The following is a 16,005-nucleotide window of genomic DNA, read 5'->3' as shown; positions in this document are numbered from 1 at the left end:
ATGGTTCAGCCTTATAGGGTGGTTGGAGTTAAAGATAGTGTGTTTCGAAGGATGTGTGTCGTTTTTCTTGTTTTGTGGCTTGATAATAGTATGGTTGTGTGGTAGGCTAGGATTGTAAGTAATACAGCTACTGTGTTTTATACTTTTGACTGCGATGAGATCAACACATCGGTTTTTTTAATATATTCCCTGGCAGGTGGTTTAACTTCATCTTAATAATGGAAATAGAGCCTCAGACCCTTATTGAAATGAGAAATGGCGGAAATAATATAAAAAATATAATGTTGTAAAGCTTTCTTACAGCAAACTAACTTCATACTAATACCGTATTCTGCAAGTGCGCACAGTAATAAAAATCCTTCAGTAATCATCCGAGTCCGTCATGAAGGGTGTCTGAAGCAGCTCTTTTGCAGATAATCGTTCGCGAGGGTCTATCTGCAACATATAGAGAAGGAACGATGCGAGGCTCTCCGCATTCTCAGCACCAAAGTTCTCGGGTAATCATTCGCGTAGGTAATCTACAAAGTCCCCGTCCTGGTTGTTCGAACCGAGTCGTTTCTCAATAAGAATACCGTGGTCATTGTCTATCTCCTCTCGTGTGATGCCGAACGTGTCCAGAGGGAACAGCGGCTCATTCGTTGCTAGTTCGAATATCTTTACTGATTTCAGAAGGAACGTATGTTTCAAGAGAGGGATTGGCGTCGACATACCAAACATCCTAATGCCCAGATATCCAGCGTAGTATCAATCGAAGTATCCCGGGTATGTCTAATCAGCTCAGGTGCGCGCAAGCCCAAAGGCGTCACTGGTTTTTCATCACAGTGTTGAACATATTGAGCTAGTGTAAGCCTCAGTGAAGCCGTCCAGACAAGATTCGATACAGACATGCGTGTCTTACCTCCTCCCAAATCCCCAATCCTAACCTCCAGTGTTGAGAAATTCGCATCATTCAACTGACCCCTTCGCCTTTGGCTAGGCACCAAATACTTAGGAGCACTATCGTCTGCTTTAAACCCTTCTGACCACTTAACGGGACTGAACTCAGGAGGCTGTAATAACGCCTCCATGTCTGTACCCCCCAGCCACTGAAAACAGGATATTTGCCGGTTGAAGATCTGCATTAAGCCCATTTAGAAAGCTGCATACACCACCTGATACATTGACTAACCACAGTGTACAATGCCTGACTGATGTAGGAAGTCAAGTCCCAGCAAAAGCTGACGAGAAATAGCCCGTATGTAGCTGACTTTACGCGGACTTCCACTGACCGTCAATGCTGCCCGTCAGATATTGTCGTAGGGAAAACAAGACACAAGTGAGTTCCGTTCGGTCCTTTGGTGTAGAAATGATCGAGTAGTTCAACTATTTGTTTCTTTCCAGGATGATCTATATTGGGATCTGAGAGGGTAAGAAGGATTGAAAGCTCCCTGTTGTTGTCTTGGGATGCTTCTGCTTTTAGTATTTTCAGTACCACTTGTTGTGAATTTCTGTTCAGATGTTAGCAACACATTTCTAATCCAATATCAGCATATGCGTTTTGCAGTAAAGTAGTACTTACTTTAGTTGGTCCCTCGCAAGCCATACCGTCGAGTATTGGCCATATGCTAGCTTCCCAATAACTTCGTATCTTTGGTGGAACACATCGTGAAGATGCACAGGATGGTATCCCCCTTGACGGTATTCTTCAACAGGCTCTACCACATCGTAGATTCTTTCGAAGCGGCGCATTCTCTATAGTACCCAGAAAGTGTGTATAGCGATAGACAGGCCCCCGGAGAACTGTTGGTTGTTGAGTAGAAGGATGTAATCATTAGTTTGTGCCATCGACGTCATAGTATATCAGATCCGAATAAGAGGTCTTAGCCATACTGCAATGAAGATAGTAGAAACAAGACTCCCACGTGGATGTCTGAGGCATCTACAACCCCACGCCAGATCTTATATATTACCCGATTCGTCCTAGCGTGCCCCTCCACCCCCCTCCGAATCTTTACTCCGGCTTCAACTTCAACATTCAGTCCTACTACCTCCACATGATCCTTTCCGTCTTTCTTTTCCCTACATATTATTTATAGATCTAGACTTAGACATACCCTACCTACCACCACCCTCATATATACCGAAAACACAAAACAAAATGCCCCCCATCCCCATAACAATCCTAACCGGCTTCCTGGGCAGCGGCAAAACGACCCTCCTTCTAAACCTCATCCCGCAACTTCCCCCAACCTACCGCCTCGCACTTCTCAAAAACGAATTCGGCGATGTAGCAATCGACTCCCAGCTCGCATCCACCTCCTCAATCAGCGGCGTTCGCGAACTCCTCAACGGCTGCATCTGCTGCAACCTCGTCGGTCAGCTCAGCGACGCGCTCTTCCAGCTCCTCGACGAAGTGAAGCCCGACCGCATCGTCATCGAGACATCCGGGTCCGCTTTCCCTGCAACTCTAGCAATGGAAGTTAATCGGCTTGCGCGCGAACACCCGGGCACATTCAGTTTGGATGGAGTGATTAGCGTGATTGATGTGGAGAATTGGGAGGGGTATGAGGATACGAGTTATACGGCGAAGCTGCAGGCGCGGTATACGGATCTGATTGTGTTTAATAAGTGGGAAGCGGCGGGAGAGATGAAGTTTGAGATTTGTTTGGACCGGGTGGGTGATTTGGAGGTTGAGACGCCGTGGGTGAAGAGTGAGAAGGGACGGGTGGATAAGGATGTGTTGTTGGGGATTGATGGGGCGTTGTTTGGGGAGGAGGGGGTGGATGGGGTGGATGGGCATGGACATAGCCATGGAGATGGGGAGGGGCATAAGCATGAGCATGGACATCAGTCCGAGGTGGAGGTGCTGTCGGTTACGTTGAAGGCGAAGGAGGATGGGGCTGTGGTAGATACCAAGGCATTGGTGGAGAAGCTGTTGCGCGCGGCGAACAAGGAAGAGGTGTATCGGATCAAGGGCGTCATGCGGTCCTCGACTGCTGCGCCGCCGGCTGCGTCGGAGGAAGAGGAAGAGCAGCAGAAGGCGGGCCAATCGGTGGCTGTGGATGTGGATGGCCCGGCAGCAAGACACTATATCCTGAACTGGGCCTTTGGGCGCTGGACGTTCACGCCGTCTGATGTGGTGGCCGAGACGGCCGATCCTGCGGTGGCGGCTAGAATTACCTTCATCCTGGCCCGGTATGAGTCGGGCAAGTGGAAGAAGAGGCTGGAGGCGGGTGGTCTGGTTCAGGTCGCGGAGGGAAGTACTAGTGAGGGGGCGGAGTTGGTGGTTGAGAGGCTGGTCTAGATGGGTATGTTTTAGACATGTTGTTGCTTTCTGCCAAACCTAGAATTGGGCATGATGCAGGAGCTGGCTCTGCATCGGATGACCTGGGAATTGCGGGGTTGGGCTATGTATACATGAATCTATGATGACAGTGTGGGGTGATAGAGGTCAGGATAGACTAGAGGTAGACATGACTCTGTCTGCAATGAAGATAGGGGAAACCCATTAAGAGGTCTAGGCATAGATGGCCATATATAGACACTTCAGTAATCTGCACACTGTATTTCGACCCGAAATCTACTCTAAAAGCACACGAACACATTTATTAACAAAGCAAGTCAACGAGCGACCTACTAAGTAGAGCAACATATAGGTACCAAACACAGAAGCCAAAAAAGATATCAAACAATAGTAAATCTAGTACTCGAGGAGCGCAGAAGCCCCGGCTTCGCTGGAGATGTAAATCACCTCGTGGTTGTCCGAAAAGCCGTTGAAGCGGGTCGCGCTACACTTGGTGTAGGCTCCCATCTCCTCGAAGTAAAGCCAATCTCCAACTTCCAGCAGAGCTGGCAGCTCAATGCGCTTGGAGATAACGTCAATGCCGTCACAGGTCGGCCCCCAGATGGAGTACGTGACACCCCCCGAAGTCGCAGCATAAGGGGAGTTCGCGGCCGATGCGCAGGTCAGGACCTGAGCCACGGGGTGCTGGTGGTCAAAAATGATGTTGGAAAAATTTCCATACACCCCGTCGTTGAGATACAGCATATAGGCGTCGTTGGTCGGGTCCTCCGGGTCGCGCACCTCACGGCGAGCGATGATGTTGGCTGCCAGAGTGAACGCATTGGCAACGTAGTAGCGACCCGGTTCGGCAATGACCCGGATGCTGGGCGGAAAGTAGGCGTCCAACGCCTCGCTCAGAACGCCGGCGAATTTCTCGAACGTGTCCTGGGAGAAACCTCCGCCGACATCCAAAGTGTGCAGTTCATGGCCAATCTCTGCGGCTTGGTCGAACACGAGGCGCGCGTCCTGCACGGCCTTCAGGAAAGCCTTGGGATCCTCAGCGCCCGATCCGACGTGAAAGCTCACGCCGACAACCTTGAGCTCGAGCTGGTGCGCCAATTCGAGGAGCTGGCGAGCAACGTCCAGGGAAGCTCCGAATTTCATGCTGAATTGGCACAAACTGTTCGAATCATCCGTGAGGATGCGCAGATAAAGCTCAGCGTCCGGGTAGTTGGCCTTGATCTTGTACAGCTCATCGGCGTTGTCGAAGGTCATCTGCTTGACGCCCACCTGGGCCGCGTAGCGCAGATAGGACTTGGTCTTGCAGGGCTGCGCGTAGATGATGCGGCTCGGGTCGATGCCGGTGTCGAGGGCCATGTCGATCTCCGCCTTGGACGCACAATCAAAACCGTTTCCGAGTTTAGCCATGAGGCGAAGGATCTCTGGGTCCGGGTTGCACTTGACCGCTATTGACTCAATGTTAGCCGCTGTCACAAAATCCTCAATTGAGGATCCAGTCCTTACCGTAGAAAGGCCGAACACGGCTCAAGTTCATTTTCCAGCGCAGATGCTGGCGGTAGATCTCCCCCATATCTGCCACGTAAAACGCGTCCTCCTCTCCCGGCGCGCAGCTGTCCACATTGACCTCGGCTGCGCGCTTCTTCAGGATGTCCAAGACTAGTTCCTTGGCAGCCAACCTGGATTGCGATATGTCGTCCCCTCCATGATTGCTGAATTGACCATGATCCCAATTGAGATTATGGTCTTGTTTCTCCTGGTAGTATTTAGGAGTGCATACTTCAGCAGGTACACAAGCAGTCGGTGCCATAACCATGCGCGCTGCGACGGAGCACGGAATAGGTCTTTGAAAAAAAGTAAAGTAATAAAAAAAAGTTGAGTGTCTTTAACGCGACTGCGTGTTAGGGAGGGCGAAAAGATTCGCAACCGAAGTTGACTGGACCAAGCCTCCTAGACCCTTCCTCCTTGAGAGGAAGAACCTTCAGAGAAGTCCTATGCGGCAGCTCAAGAAAAGAGGGGATGAGCGGCGTGGGCGTCAGGAGGTTAAAAGGAGGAGCACCGAACGGAAACACGGGAGTCGACACCAGCAGGAGGGGGAATGTTGTTAAGAGTGTCGCGGGGACGTCTCGGAGATACAATGTGACGAAGAACGAAACGCGAGGCTACGAGAGCCGTGGTGAGCTTGGAGCCTTTGGAACTGGTGGATTCCAAAGGCCTAGAAAATGCGCCGTGGAAAGATTGAGTGAAAGATTGGGAGAGGGAAAAAAAAAAACAAGGTTTTTTCCCAATAAGAAGAAATCTGACGCGACCAGCCACTGATCAGCAAGTTTGTATGACAGCTCCAACGAGAATTGAAAGGGGTTGCGAGATTTAATTTCTGGGTCCGGGGGGAGGGGAGGGGGAAGGGCAGGAGGTGAGAGGTGCGTGCAGAGTTTTAACGACTTGGACGCGGAGGTTAGGGCAAAGGGCACGGCGTCAGGCAGACACCCGGGGGGGATGGGAACGATCTCGATGAGTCGATAATACGAGGAAGGCCGAGCGCTGCAGGACACCCAGCAAGGAACGAGAGAATGGATGAAGACTTACCGCAATGGCTCGATGTGCACGGGGGAACGCAACAAAGGGACGATGCAGACGAAGTCGAAGAGAGAAAAAGCAGCGACAGAATGGAGGAATGAGAGAGTGGTTCTCGTGGGGGGGGGGGGGGGGAGATTACGGCATCTCCCGAATCACCGTGCCCCTCTCCCGTCACCGCTCGGTATGGTCATGTATAGTATGTATAGTATGTATCTTACCTCCGTCTCTACTTCGCTCTTCCATCATTATTTCCCTCACCTTCAACGTACCCCGGAGTGGATCTCTGCCCTTCACACAGTATGGTTACTTTTTCTCTCTTCCCGCCAGTAATGGTTGACGTGGTCTCAATCTTGCTGCCTGTCTCCTGTCCCATGGGAACCTGGCAGATCCCCTTGATCGTTGATTCGGCCTGATGCCCTCCCGATTTTCCCTCAACTTTCCAATAGATCAGTCCCTGAAGATCCGTCGTCTGAATCCTGGACCTACGGACAGTTTACTAGTGTACCAGACAATTTGAGTCACTTTCTCTCTCGAACCACATGCCTCTGCTTATCACCAGAGGACGGCTGCATCTCAGCACCTGCCCCTCGGGATGCGTCATCCGTACTATCTAGATCGATGAGTGCTACGCCGTACTTCCCGCGCGACTGGCAAGGAAGACAGATTAGTGGTCCCTCGGTTCTGAAGAAAGAAGGACCGGGCAAGTCCATCCCGCGAGCTAGAATTTGAACCGGCTATACCAGGTCGTACATGGGTAGTATAGGCCCGGAACAGACTGTTCCTGGTTTCGCCACTTAAGCCTGTTTCTTGGAAAGTGCGGCATGACGCGCTGCCGTCCGTCTTTCTGATGCCCGTCTTATTAGCCGCCTGTCCATTGGCTCAGAAAGCTTGACCGCCGTGGCTCGTTGGTCGGCAGTATTCTAATCGCTCCACTCGGGCGGTGACAGTCCCTGATCTACAGTCATGTGGCACGTGATGGATATCCTATTTGCACCACCCATCAAGATCAATGCTACGTCCTGGATTCTCCAGATGATAATAATAGCTACTGCTTGTCAAGTAGAATTGTATTGTATTCATGTCTTACAATGCTATGTAGCCTTATACCAGATTGAGTCATGAGTGGCAAACCAACTACTACTAGTGATCCGTTCGTCCTACAGTGTACTAAATATATCTCAATTGAGGCACGGATCATGGGATACGACCAGCAATCTTACGGCATCGTGTGGTATGGCACTGCCTACTACTTACTACTAACATCGTATGGGCCAAGACATGTTGACTGAATATCACCGACTGCTGAGTTAAATGCCAGAATTGATGACTGCAAAAAGCAGAAAACAAAGATATCAATAGGTTCGATATCCCTCAAAATAACGCTTTAGAAGGAGCCATTGTCATTATTACCACTACTGTACTATCACAAAAAGCCCAACAATGAACAATCACCAATTCCAAGACCACACCTCAACAAGCCACTAAAAGACAACATAACAACATAACTCATGTACTCATACATTCATATTCCCAGCAGCTACCAGAAGCGCTGCAAGTCAATCCAACCCAATGATTCAAATAATCTCAGATAAACAACCCGAACGGAACCAGCCGTTCATCCCCAACATGCACGCAAACAATCAACGCCTAACCCCAATCAAAGGCCACCGCACCTTGCTCGGATCCGTCTCAATCTTTCCGCGCTCACGAGTTGGAACAGCCAACTGACCACTACTACTAACACTTCCAGGGTTGAGGCTAGTACTACTCTTCGAGGACATGGTCCTCGTTGTCGAACAAACACCACCACACTTGGCCGACCACGCATTCATATTCGCTGGACGCTTGCCCTTGTCTTTGTTTCGAGATTGTTCCGCACCAGGACGGATAGTAAGCTCGTTCAGAGGATCCTGCTTGAACTCCTGTCTCTTCCAGCTGTTGGACGACTGGTCAAATGTCAGTGCCTGTGTAGGGTCGAACATCAGGGGGACCAGATCTTGGTGTTTGTGGTGCTGTGCATTTGAACGCCTAAGCCCTCCACTCACCGCGGGATTTGCCTTGTTGGCATTCAAGTTGAATTTGCGTTGTGACGGTAGGGACATTTCCGTAGGGGGCTAGTTAAAGATGGTTGTGGTTATGATTATTGTTAGTATAGTTGTTTAGTTGGTTGGGAAGGATGTAGGAGATAGGTAGGTAGTCGACGGAGAGTATAGTAGGAGAGTGGGGGAGAGGAGTATAGAGGGAGAAATGTGATTATTCTTGACGGTGGGATTTGAAACATGTGCCAATATTTTCATGGGTTGTAAGATGCTAACACGAGGTGGGGGCTGGAAGGTTTCCAACTGTTTATATGTTGTGAAGCCAGAGATATTGAATATGAGCTGAGGTTCATTTGGAGTTCTCCTTATGTCAAAACAAAGAGTAGGCTTACGGTCAATGTTTCAGTTTGTTGCGGCTTCTTCTTTGGTTTGAACCGGGGTCTGCTGCATGGGGACGGCATGCTTGGACCGAGCAGGAAAAAGAATTCGAGGAACAGTGGCCGGGCGAGAATGTTATATACGAGTGTATGATATTCTATCGTCGTCACGACGATGATCGTGGACTGGTGAAGAACTCCCACTTATCAATGAAAGGAAGTGAGTTTCAGTTAGACAGCGTCACCTGATCCGCAATCTGGAAACACTACCATGTATATCGGCAATCCTCTGCTGTGAGATACAAATTCCTTTATTCCCAGCAACTATTGTCCTTCCAGGACATGAAAGGACCGTTCTGGCCATACTATGCTAGAGGGGATACAATGACGGTGTTTACGGCAATACCATGGACAATTGGCTATCTTCGCCACAGGTTTCATGAAGACCAAATTAAAGTAATTATCAATCATAAAAAGGCTATATAATACAAGAATTGTGAAAAGGATATCCGTGATGTAGAAAAGGGAACAAACGCTAGGAACATGTAGAATCTGATGGGGGTATAATAACGAGGAAACAACAGCCATTCTTCTCAGTTTGTCGCATTCACAACCACAAGACCCATCTGACACCTGAAAGAACACCCCGAAAAACGCCTCGCAAGATCTTGAAAGCCATCACAATTAGCCAAACCCACCAGAGCATACCAACTAATGCCCATTCGAGCATCACAAACCCAGTGCGCCGTACCCAGCGCAGCCGGCGATGACGCCTCCTGACCCCTTTGTCGAGTGTATCGCTCAGCTGTTTAACAGCAAGCGTACTAGTGGTGTTGAGCTGAATGCTCAAGTCCTCCGCATCCTGTGTGACTGCCTGAACACGCGGGGAAATCGTCTCATTGACCATGTCCTCGAGTTTGTTCAGTTGCGATCTTAAAGGAGATGAGACCGAGCCAGAGAAATTGTCTATGGATTGTTGGAACGAGCGATGTGTTTTCTCGAAGCTTCTGAGCAGGCCCTGTGCGGCTACATCGTACTCATAAAGCCGACTTACTTGAGGTACGGATGCTTCCGTACCAAATGTGCGCCGAAGGAAGTCTGGTGGTGGCTGCCGCACACATTCTGCTCGGCGGGTGATCTCTCGAGCTTTGATTCCCGAAGAAAGAAGAAGGGCTCGGGTGCGCTCAATCTCGCGCTTCCCCGGAACACCAACAACAAGCGAGCTAGATAAGCTGCGGTTAGAGATACTCCAGCTTCTTGACTCAGTTGCCAGTCTTGGGCGTTTTCCCTGGGACGATGAAGTAGTGTCTGCTCTCGCTTGAGCAAGACCCGTGACAGGAGCCCTTGTCAAACTGAAGGGAACACCGACATCCCTGATGTTACGCTTTCTGAATTGTTCTGGCACAGTATGAATATCAGGGCCAAATCGTAGTTTCTCATGACGGGTTGCTGGCGTATGGAGAGATGTAGAAAACCCACCCACTTCTCTCTGTGAGTCCGTCGTGTCGATGTCAGCACCGGCCTTCGAAGAACTGCCGTAGACAGGCGGTTGATGTTCTTCTAATCGATCATGCCGAGGCGTGAAGACAAAGGGAGACATAGAAGGCACATTGGTCTTCGAACTGATCTTCTCAAGGTTCCTGCGTGAAGTTCGATTGGCATCGTCGGAGAACGTAGGAAACCGGCGCAAAAGAGACTTGGCGCCAGACATTCTATCACCTCTAGCTTCTTCGGGGTCATCAGGAGGATCGGAAACAGAACTATCCGTGCTTGAAACGGAAGATCTCCGTGACTGGGCAACGGTATCCTTTTTAAGTATTAGATCCCCTACTTTTGACATTTCGTTGCCCACTTTCTCTGCGATCTTCCCAGGACCTTTGAATATTCCACGCAGCTTGGATTCGCCCTGTACTGCGTCTTTGCGGTTTTGTGAGTTGAACTTTGATGGGTCTTCCTGAAATACTGAAGAGATTCGATCGGGAAGCGGGCTTGGTTCCAGCCTTCCACCTTGGGGAATACCCTCGGGATGCCCAGTTGAAGTATCCTTGCGCAAAGGGGCCGACTCCAGGGAGCTATCATCTGCAATATCCTTTGCCCGAATGTTGCTCTTACTCCGCTCATGTCGAGCACCAATAGCACGTGAGAAGCGGCCTTTTGTAGGCGACGGCGAACGGCTTGCCGGTGGGGATAGGTTGGATGCGATACTTGGAAACATGCCGACCTGCGCATGGAGCTCGGGAGACCTGCTTTCTGCAGTTGATAAGGTTGTCAAGGGGTCGTAGCGGTCATCAACACTTGGAATAGAGGATATAGAACTTCGCTTTCCCTCTGACCGGGCCCAAGTAGGAGATCTTCCGGTCACATAACGAGGAAAAGTGTCATGGGTTGGCGTCAGTCTGGTATCCATGGCGGTGTCATATTCTGAGAGCGCCTCAGAGGCTCGAAGTCGTGAGGCGCCGGGCAGTGGGGACACACCCCTCTCAGAGGACAACGTATTATCCATTGGCGATTCCCGGTACAGACGTCCCTCAGCACTAGAGATGCTCGAAGAGCTACTTGATAAAAGGCCGAGTTTATGCCTCTTAGAGCCTGTCATTCTCCTTGATGCTTCGGTTCCATGTCCACTACGGCCAGAGCCGTGGAACCTGTGCCGACGCCGTCCACGCCCGACTCTATTGAATTCTGTCGCCAAAACCGAGCGCGAATCAGACAAGGAGGTACGAGAAGTGGGGTGTTCCGAGTCTAGCGATTGCCGATTATTCTGTAGCTGCTCCGGTGGTTCAATGGGCGTCTGATCATCATCAGGGGTGATGAGGATCGAAGGATCTGGGTAGAGAGAATTCCCGTCTCTATCAACAATCTTACTCTTATTCTGCCTTTCCTCAACCCATGCGGCATCGAAAAGGAACTCTGCTGGGTCGATGACCCAGTCTGACCGTGGCCTGCGTGCTTTGACACTGCTAGCGCGGCTAGCACGTCTCAGACTTGAAGGAGGAGAGACGGCAAGATGATCAGGTTCGTCTACCTCTGCACGCGGCGTAGCATCTTTACAATTATGAAACGATGGAAGCCGCAGGCATTCAAGGGGACCGTGCGGCTGCTGGCTGTATTCAGCCTGCACTGAATCAACCCACTGATGTACCTTCTCCGTATCGTACCACCCCGCTGCCTCCGTGTCTATTGCACATCGCTCACGAAATCTCACTTTGCGATTGCGAATACACTGAAGAGGATTGTAGACCCGGTGTGATGCAAAGCCACTGCTATGCACAGATATTGAATCGGCATTTTGATCGTCAATCGGTTGCAGAGGAGGAAGGGAAGGAAGTAGTCGGAGATATTCCGAAAATAGCTCAAAATGGCGACGAGCTTTCTCGGCTCGAGCAAGTGTGCTCTCTGAGAAGCCCTGCGGCAAGGGTTCCGAACCAGCAGAATGTGGAAGTAGACTTGCCACTGAAGATGGCGCATGAGTCGACGGTCCGCCCAGTTGACTGGAGTTGACTATTCCAGTATGATCTTCACCCGGTGCTTGTGTGACCCTCTGGCCATGTTGAGAGCCGCCATGCCCCAGGTCGGTTACTGGAACCGATGCATGTCTACCAATGTATGGAGCGGATGTTTGACCACCTGCCAGAGCCCATCTACCCCCGGAAAGACGAGTTGAAGCAGAGCGACCCAGGCTATTCCTTTTCCTCGACTCGCTCAAATTCAATGCAAGATTCACTATCTGGAGCGAATCCCTATCAAGACCTATGGTGTCCTGATTGTCCGTCTGCTTGGTATGCGACTCCTGGGAAGCCGCATCCTGCTCCAGATTCGATGAAGCAGGAGTCTCCTCCGCTGTTGTGGGTTCCGTATGCTCCGTATGATTGGTATGCTCCGCCTGCTCTACTTGGGATACCTTCTGCTCTTTATGCCGAATCCAAGGGAATCGTGATCGCTTCTTCGTAACTACCAGTTCAGGTTCGGGTGCTTCACGCTTCTCCTTGCGGCTGGAGTCTGAGCGGCGAGGGAGGTATTGGCTTGCACGCAAGCTCTTTGACCTGGGTAGAAAAGATGAATCGACTAGGAAGCCGCCGGAGCTGGCCGTTCGGCGTTGGGCCCGGCCTCCTTTATCGCCATCCCGAGAGCTGCTACCGAGAGTGCTGCCCTCTAGCTCCCCGCTCGCTCGTCCCTCGTTCATGTGCGCACCCCTTTGTCGGTCGGAGTTATCATTAGATGTATGGTAGCGTGTGTGGTACTCTGGCTGTGTCTCATCGGTCTCGGGCATAGGAGGTGTAAGTGGATAGGATTCATTGGTCTTCGGCGACATCAAAGCTATGGTGACGAAGTGGTCCGTCCCGCGGGATAGGAAAGGGGGCAACGTCCACGAGGAAAGGCCGACATGGAGATTTGCGAGAAATCGCTAGAATTCAGTAATGGCTCCCGAGGGAAAAACAACCATCTAGAAAGATCAATCTGGACACCCCCTCGTCCTCGTCGTCCAGATGTGGTCTGACGATCGCTACTTCATCAGTAGGCAGCAGGTGCATCATGCGCTGCGGCCCACGTGGAACTGCAAACAGCGCAAACAATCCCCATCAATATTAAGCATTCCCCAGACTTGATTATCGACTTTATCAGATAGCTGACAAGATGCTCCACTCCACACATACATGGTGCAGCAGTGGGATTCTTTTAGAAAAAGCGCTTAAAGCTTCCAACTAGTATACAATATACAAAGGAAAATATCTAGCATTGACTCTAACAACGCAGGCGGACAACTAGAGGTACAAGTCCTGTAGATAGGAGGCATGAGGTACAAGAAAGCTAAAATGATGTTGGGAGAATTATTTCTCTACTCAACCCTCAAACATTGTAAACGCGCCTCGGTTTCGATCACCTGTAGATAGAATATGTCAGTTCGATATCATTTAGACAGACAGGAACTTTAGGGGAGATCCTTACCTCCAGAGCTTGCTTAACTTCCAACACTCTGCGAACATCCACAAGCCAGTCCTTGCTCAGAATCTTGGCCCATCCCGAAAGACTGTTCATCTCACGAGCTGCAGCATCGAGGTTACCTTCTTCCAGAAGGCTCTCGGTCCGGTACAGCACGCTCTCCACATCGTCGCTACCGGCAACAGCATCCTTCTTGAACATGACCTTGCTCAGAACAACGCTGGCGGCGTGGCTAGCGATACCTGCATCTTCGGGCAGAAGGCTGGCCTTGCGCACCTCATCAGCGACACGACGGAAGCGCTCAATGATCTGAGAGGTCGAAGGGATTCCACGCTGGTAAGCAGCAGGGTTGATAGAAGAGATGGCAGCCTCAACAACGGGGTCCTCAGCGGCCAATTCCTTCACGGCGACAAGCTCGCGGACGAAGGGGCGAGGAACGGCAGAGCGATCAACAACGGAGCGCACGGCATCAACAGCCACCTGGAGTTGTTGGGTCCTGAGGTTGCTGTCAATGACCTCTCTCCAGCCAGAGGTAAGCTTCTCCAGCTCGCTGACGTTGGCGGTGAGTTCGTTCAACTTGCTGAGACGGCCTTCACGTTCTCGCTCCACGAGCTCCTTGACTTCGTGCAGGTACTTGCGGTTAAGCTCAATGGCTTGCTCAACCAGCTCGTTCTTGAGGCGCTGTTCAGCCACCTCCTGAGCCCTCTGCAATTCGGTTCTGATCTTCTCCTGGTAGGCATGGGCCAACTTTTCGCGCTCAGCCTCAAACTCCTCGCGGTACTGGGCGGCATCGGCCGCACGCATTTCGTCAAAACGGCGGATGAGCTCGCGAGCAGACTCATCGAAAGTAGCATGGGCCTGCTGAATCTCTTCCTGAGCGGCACGACGGGCCTCCTCACGAACAGCGATGATCTTCTCTCCGACCTTCTGGAGTTCCTCCTTGGCCTTGGCCACGGGCTGAGAGTACTTGCCGGAGTTCTCATCCGCGCTGATGACGGTAATCATGTCGTTGAACGTCTTCACCAGCTCCTGGACGATCGCTTCATCTCCCTCGTTGACCTGAGCAAACTCGAGAGGGGTAACAGCAGGAATGGCCGGTTGTCTGGGTTCCTCCTTCTCAGCAACCTTGGCGGCCTTCTCCTCCTTGGCCTTCACAACAGCTGTGGTCTTGTCCTCGGGCTTAGCGGCGGCGGGCTTGGTTTGCGCTTCGGAGCTCTTCGGAGCCGGAGTGGCACTCATATGGGGGCCCTTCTGGGAAACATCTGCTCCCGAGGTCTCCTCCTCGGCGACCTTCGAGGTAAGTCCGCTCTTGCTTGGGATGGTGATCTTGTTTCCTTCATCCCTTGGGGTCGGGTTAAGGCGGTTCTGGTTTCTCAAAGTGTTGGGGAATCGACGATAGAAGTCACGCTCTTCGAAGTAAAGGACACTCTCCTCACCATAGGGAATGTATTCGGTAAAGAAATCGTGGAAGTTATCGAATTTCAAAGCCAGGAAAACGCCGCCACCGTATGCGAATCCGGAGGTAAGCAGCAAGTAGAGAAGGAATCTGCGGAAGCGTCCACCCTTAGGAGCTGGGGTAGAAGGAGTAGAGGGAGGGAGAGTGGACTCTGTCGTACATCAGCACTGGGGAAGCTTGCGACTCAACTGATCAGAGCATTCGTACCTTGTCCGGTGGGTGATGGCTTAGGGACGGTCTCTGGGGGAACAGCAGACTCGGAAGACGGAGTAGCGGGCGTAGGAGCAGCGGTGGTAGGGGGCTTAATATCGGCGAAGAACCTCTGCAGAGAATTGAGACGAGATTAGTTAGGATGCTTATGACTCGACTGCGGATGCCGTCACCGTACCTGACCTGAAAGCCGGCTGCTTGCTCCGGCTCTGGACAGCCATTGGGAGGCGGTCCGCTGACGAGCGGAGGACAGCAGCAACTGTCGTCCCGGTGCAACAGAAGAGCGCAGCATCATGGGCCGCACTACCATGGAGATGAGCGCTGGGAGCTGGCTTAGTTGAGGGGTTGGTGTTGATGGGAGTGAAAACGCGGACCGGAATTGGGATAGGTGCTTTTACGATCCGCTCCGATCCTGCACCGCCAAAGAGTGGCTCAGCTCGGGTCACTTCGCACCGCCCGCGCCGGCTGTCCGGATAGACCGAGCTAGCTGTCTTATCCAATGCTGCAGGACATTATCTTGCCCACAAACTAGGTTTGTATCAGTAGCAATAACTAATTGTTTTATCTCATAAACTTTATCTGATCTTTGCGTCTACGAGGTTCACCATGCTTCAAACACCTACTATGTGTATGCCACTGGAATTAGTAGATGACTAGTTCAGATCCGATGACTGAAGGTGAAGTATTATATAGGCATAGCATACTGAGAGTCTCAGGAAGAACACAAAGAAAAAGTAAGAAAGTGACATGAATTCAACCCATTCAGAAGGATACAGACGCCAGGAACGAGGAAGCAGAGACACAGAGAACAACGCGGAACAAAGAAATCATAGGTCCATCCCTGTGGCATAATGTCTAGACAGTCAAATCCAACCGTGCCAGTACAGTATTAAGCTCTCCCTCCACATCCAATGACGGTATTTGAAAATCTTCGTCTTGTCAGACCAGTGTGCAGTGAGAAAGACTGATGATGACTGGATAATTCATCATGCTCAAATCCGTAGGGATGATTGAATCCCCTGGGAAGCAAGAGACACCTATACGACGCCGGTCGGCCAAAGTTGCAGTAATCACGGCACCATTAGAAAGCCATAAAACAGTCTTGTTCAAAGTCGCTGACGGGTT

At 51.0% G+C, this 16,005-nt stretch overlaps 6 protein-coding genes across 6 annotated transcripts; 2 read left to right on the top strand and 4 right to left on the bottom strand.

The window, feature by feature from the left end:
• Nucleotides 1-360: 360 nt before the first annotated feature.
• Nucleotides 361-1,863, bottom strand: BO87DRAFT_405243 (serine protein kinase; the record flags this gene model as incomplete). Its single annotated transcript, XM_025625926.1, has 8 exons — nucleotides 1,559-1,863; nucleotides 1,312-1,487; nucleotides 1,169-1,276; nucleotides 1,087-1,115; nucleotides 899-1,049; nucleotides 711-838; nucleotides 523-654; nucleotides 361-492 (listed from the first exon to the last, which is right to left on the bottom strand). The coding sequence occupies exons 1-8, from the start codon at nucleotides 1,726-1,728 to the stop codon at nucleotides 361-363; spliced, it is 1,026 nt and encodes a 341-aa protein (XP_025481856.1). The 5' UTR covers nucleotides 1,729-1,863.
• Nucleotides 1,864-2,033: 170 nt separating this feature from the next.
• BO87DRAFT_374726 (CobW domain protein) lies at nucleotides 2,034-3,494 on the top strand. The gene has a single exon (XM_025622851.1). It carries the CDS (start codon nucleotides 2,138-2,140, stop codon nucleotides 3,281-3,283), a length of 1,146 nt encoding a protein of 381 aa, XP_025481855.1. The 5' UTR covers nucleotides 2,034-2,137; the 3' UTR covers nucleotides 3,284-3,494.
• BO87DRAFT_238032 (type III PLP-dependent enzyme) lies at nucleotides 3,482-5,197 on the bottom strand. Its single transcript, XM_025618818.1, has 2 exons — nucleotides 4,787-5,197; nucleotides 3,482-4,728 (listed from the first exon to the last, which is right to left on the bottom strand). Exons 1-2 carry the CDS (start codon nucleotides 5,094-5,096, stop codon nucleotides 3,680-3,682), a joined length of 1,359 nt encoding a protein of 452 aa, XP_025481854.1. The 5' UTR covers nucleotides 5,097-5,197; the 3' UTR covers nucleotides 3,482-3,679.
• On the top strand, nucleotides 5,182-5,685 carry BO87DRAFT_238071 (uncharacterized protein). Its single transcript, XM_025618819.1, has 2 exons — nucleotides 5,182-5,556; nucleotides 5,620-5,685. Exons 1-2 carry the CDS (start codon nucleotides 5,300-5,302, stop codon nucleotides 5,633-5,635), a joined length of 273 nt encoding a protein of 90 aa, XP_025481853.1. The 5' UTR covers nucleotides 5,182-5,299; the 3' UTR covers nucleotides 5,636-5,685.
• A 1,636-nt stretch (nucleotides 5,686-7,321) lies between these two features.
• BO87DRAFT_374724 (uncharacterized protein) lies at nucleotides 7,322-8,171 on the bottom strand. The gene has a single exon (XM_025622850.1). The coding sequence runs from the start codon at nucleotides 7,957-7,959 to the stop codon at nucleotides 7,498-7,500; it is 462 nt and encodes a 153-aa protein (XP_025481852.1). The 5' UTR covers nucleotides 7,960-8,171; the 3' UTR covers nucleotides 7,322-7,497.
• A 579-nt stretch (nucleotides 8,172-8,750) lies between these two features.
• Nucleotides 8,751-15,241, bottom strand: BO87DRAFT_330476 (MICOS complex subunit MIC60). The gene is made up of 6 exons (XM_025620299.1): nucleotides 15,059-15,241; nucleotides 14,878-14,992; nucleotides 13,221-14,821; nucleotides 11,901-12,678; nucleotides 9,099-11,852; nucleotides 8,751-9,049 (listed from the first exon to the last, which is right to left on the bottom strand). The coding sequence occupies exons 1-6, from the start codon at nucleotides 15,188-15,190 to the stop codon at nucleotides 9,003-9,005; spliced, it is 5,427 nt and encodes a 1,808-aa protein (XP_025481851.1). The 5' UTR covers nucleotides 15,191-15,241; the 3' UTR covers nucleotides 8,751-9,002.
• Between the last annotated feature and the right edge of the window lie 764 nt (nucleotides 15,242-16,005).

This window comes from Aspergillus neoniger, assembly GCF_003184625.1.
Source record: "Aspergillus neoniger CBS 115656 unplaced genomic scaffold BO87scaffold_9, whole genome shotgun sequence".
In the NCBI taxonomy this organism is placed as follows: Eukaryota; Fungi; Ascomycota; class Eurotiomycetes; order Eurotiales; family Aspergillaceae; genus Aspergillus; species Aspergillus neoniger.
The sequence above is the reverse complement of the archived record's forward strand: the minus strand, read 5'-3'. Positions and strand labels throughout refer to the sequence as shown.

What these genes read in the sequence shown, in the direction of transcription:
- BO87DRAFT_374726 (XM_025622851.1), top strand. Translation starts at nt 2,138, where the DNA reads ATGCCCCCCATCCCCATAACAATCCTAACCGGCTTCCTGGGCAGCGGC.
- BO87DRAFT_238032 (XM_025618818.1), bottom strand. Translation starts at nt 5,096, where the DNA reads ATGGTTATGGCACCGACTGCTTGTGTACCTGCTGAAGTATGCACTCCT. An exon ending in CCGTGTTCGGCCTTTCTACG is followed by an intron (nt 4,729 to 4,786) that starts GTAAGGACTGGA and finishes TTGAGTCAATAG; the next exon opens with CGGTCAAGTGCAACCCGGAC.
- BO87DRAFT_238071 (XM_025618819.1), top strand. Translation starts at nt 5,300, where the DNA reads ATGAGCGGCGTGGGCGTCAGGAGGTTAAAAGGAGGAGCACCGAACGGA.
- BO87DRAFT_374724 (XM_025622850.1), bottom strand. Translation starts at nt 7,959, where the DNA reads ATGTCCCTACCGTCACAACGCAAATTCAACTTGAATGCCAACAAGGCA.
- BO87DRAFT_330476 (XM_025620299.1), bottom strand. Translation starts at nt 15,190, where the DNA reads ATGGTAGTGCGGCCCATGATGCTGCGCTCTTCTGTTGCACCGGGACGA. An exon ending in GCAGCCGGCTTTCAGGTCAG is followed by an intron (nt 14,993 to 15,058) that starts GTACGGTGACGG and finishes AATTCTCTGCAG; the next exon opens with AGGTTCTTCGCCGATATTAA. An exon ending in AAGTTAAGCAAGCTCTGGAG is followed by an intron (nt 12,679 to 13,220) that starts GTAAGGATCTCC and finishes ACTGAATTCTAG; the next exon opens with CGATTTCTCGCAAATCTCCA.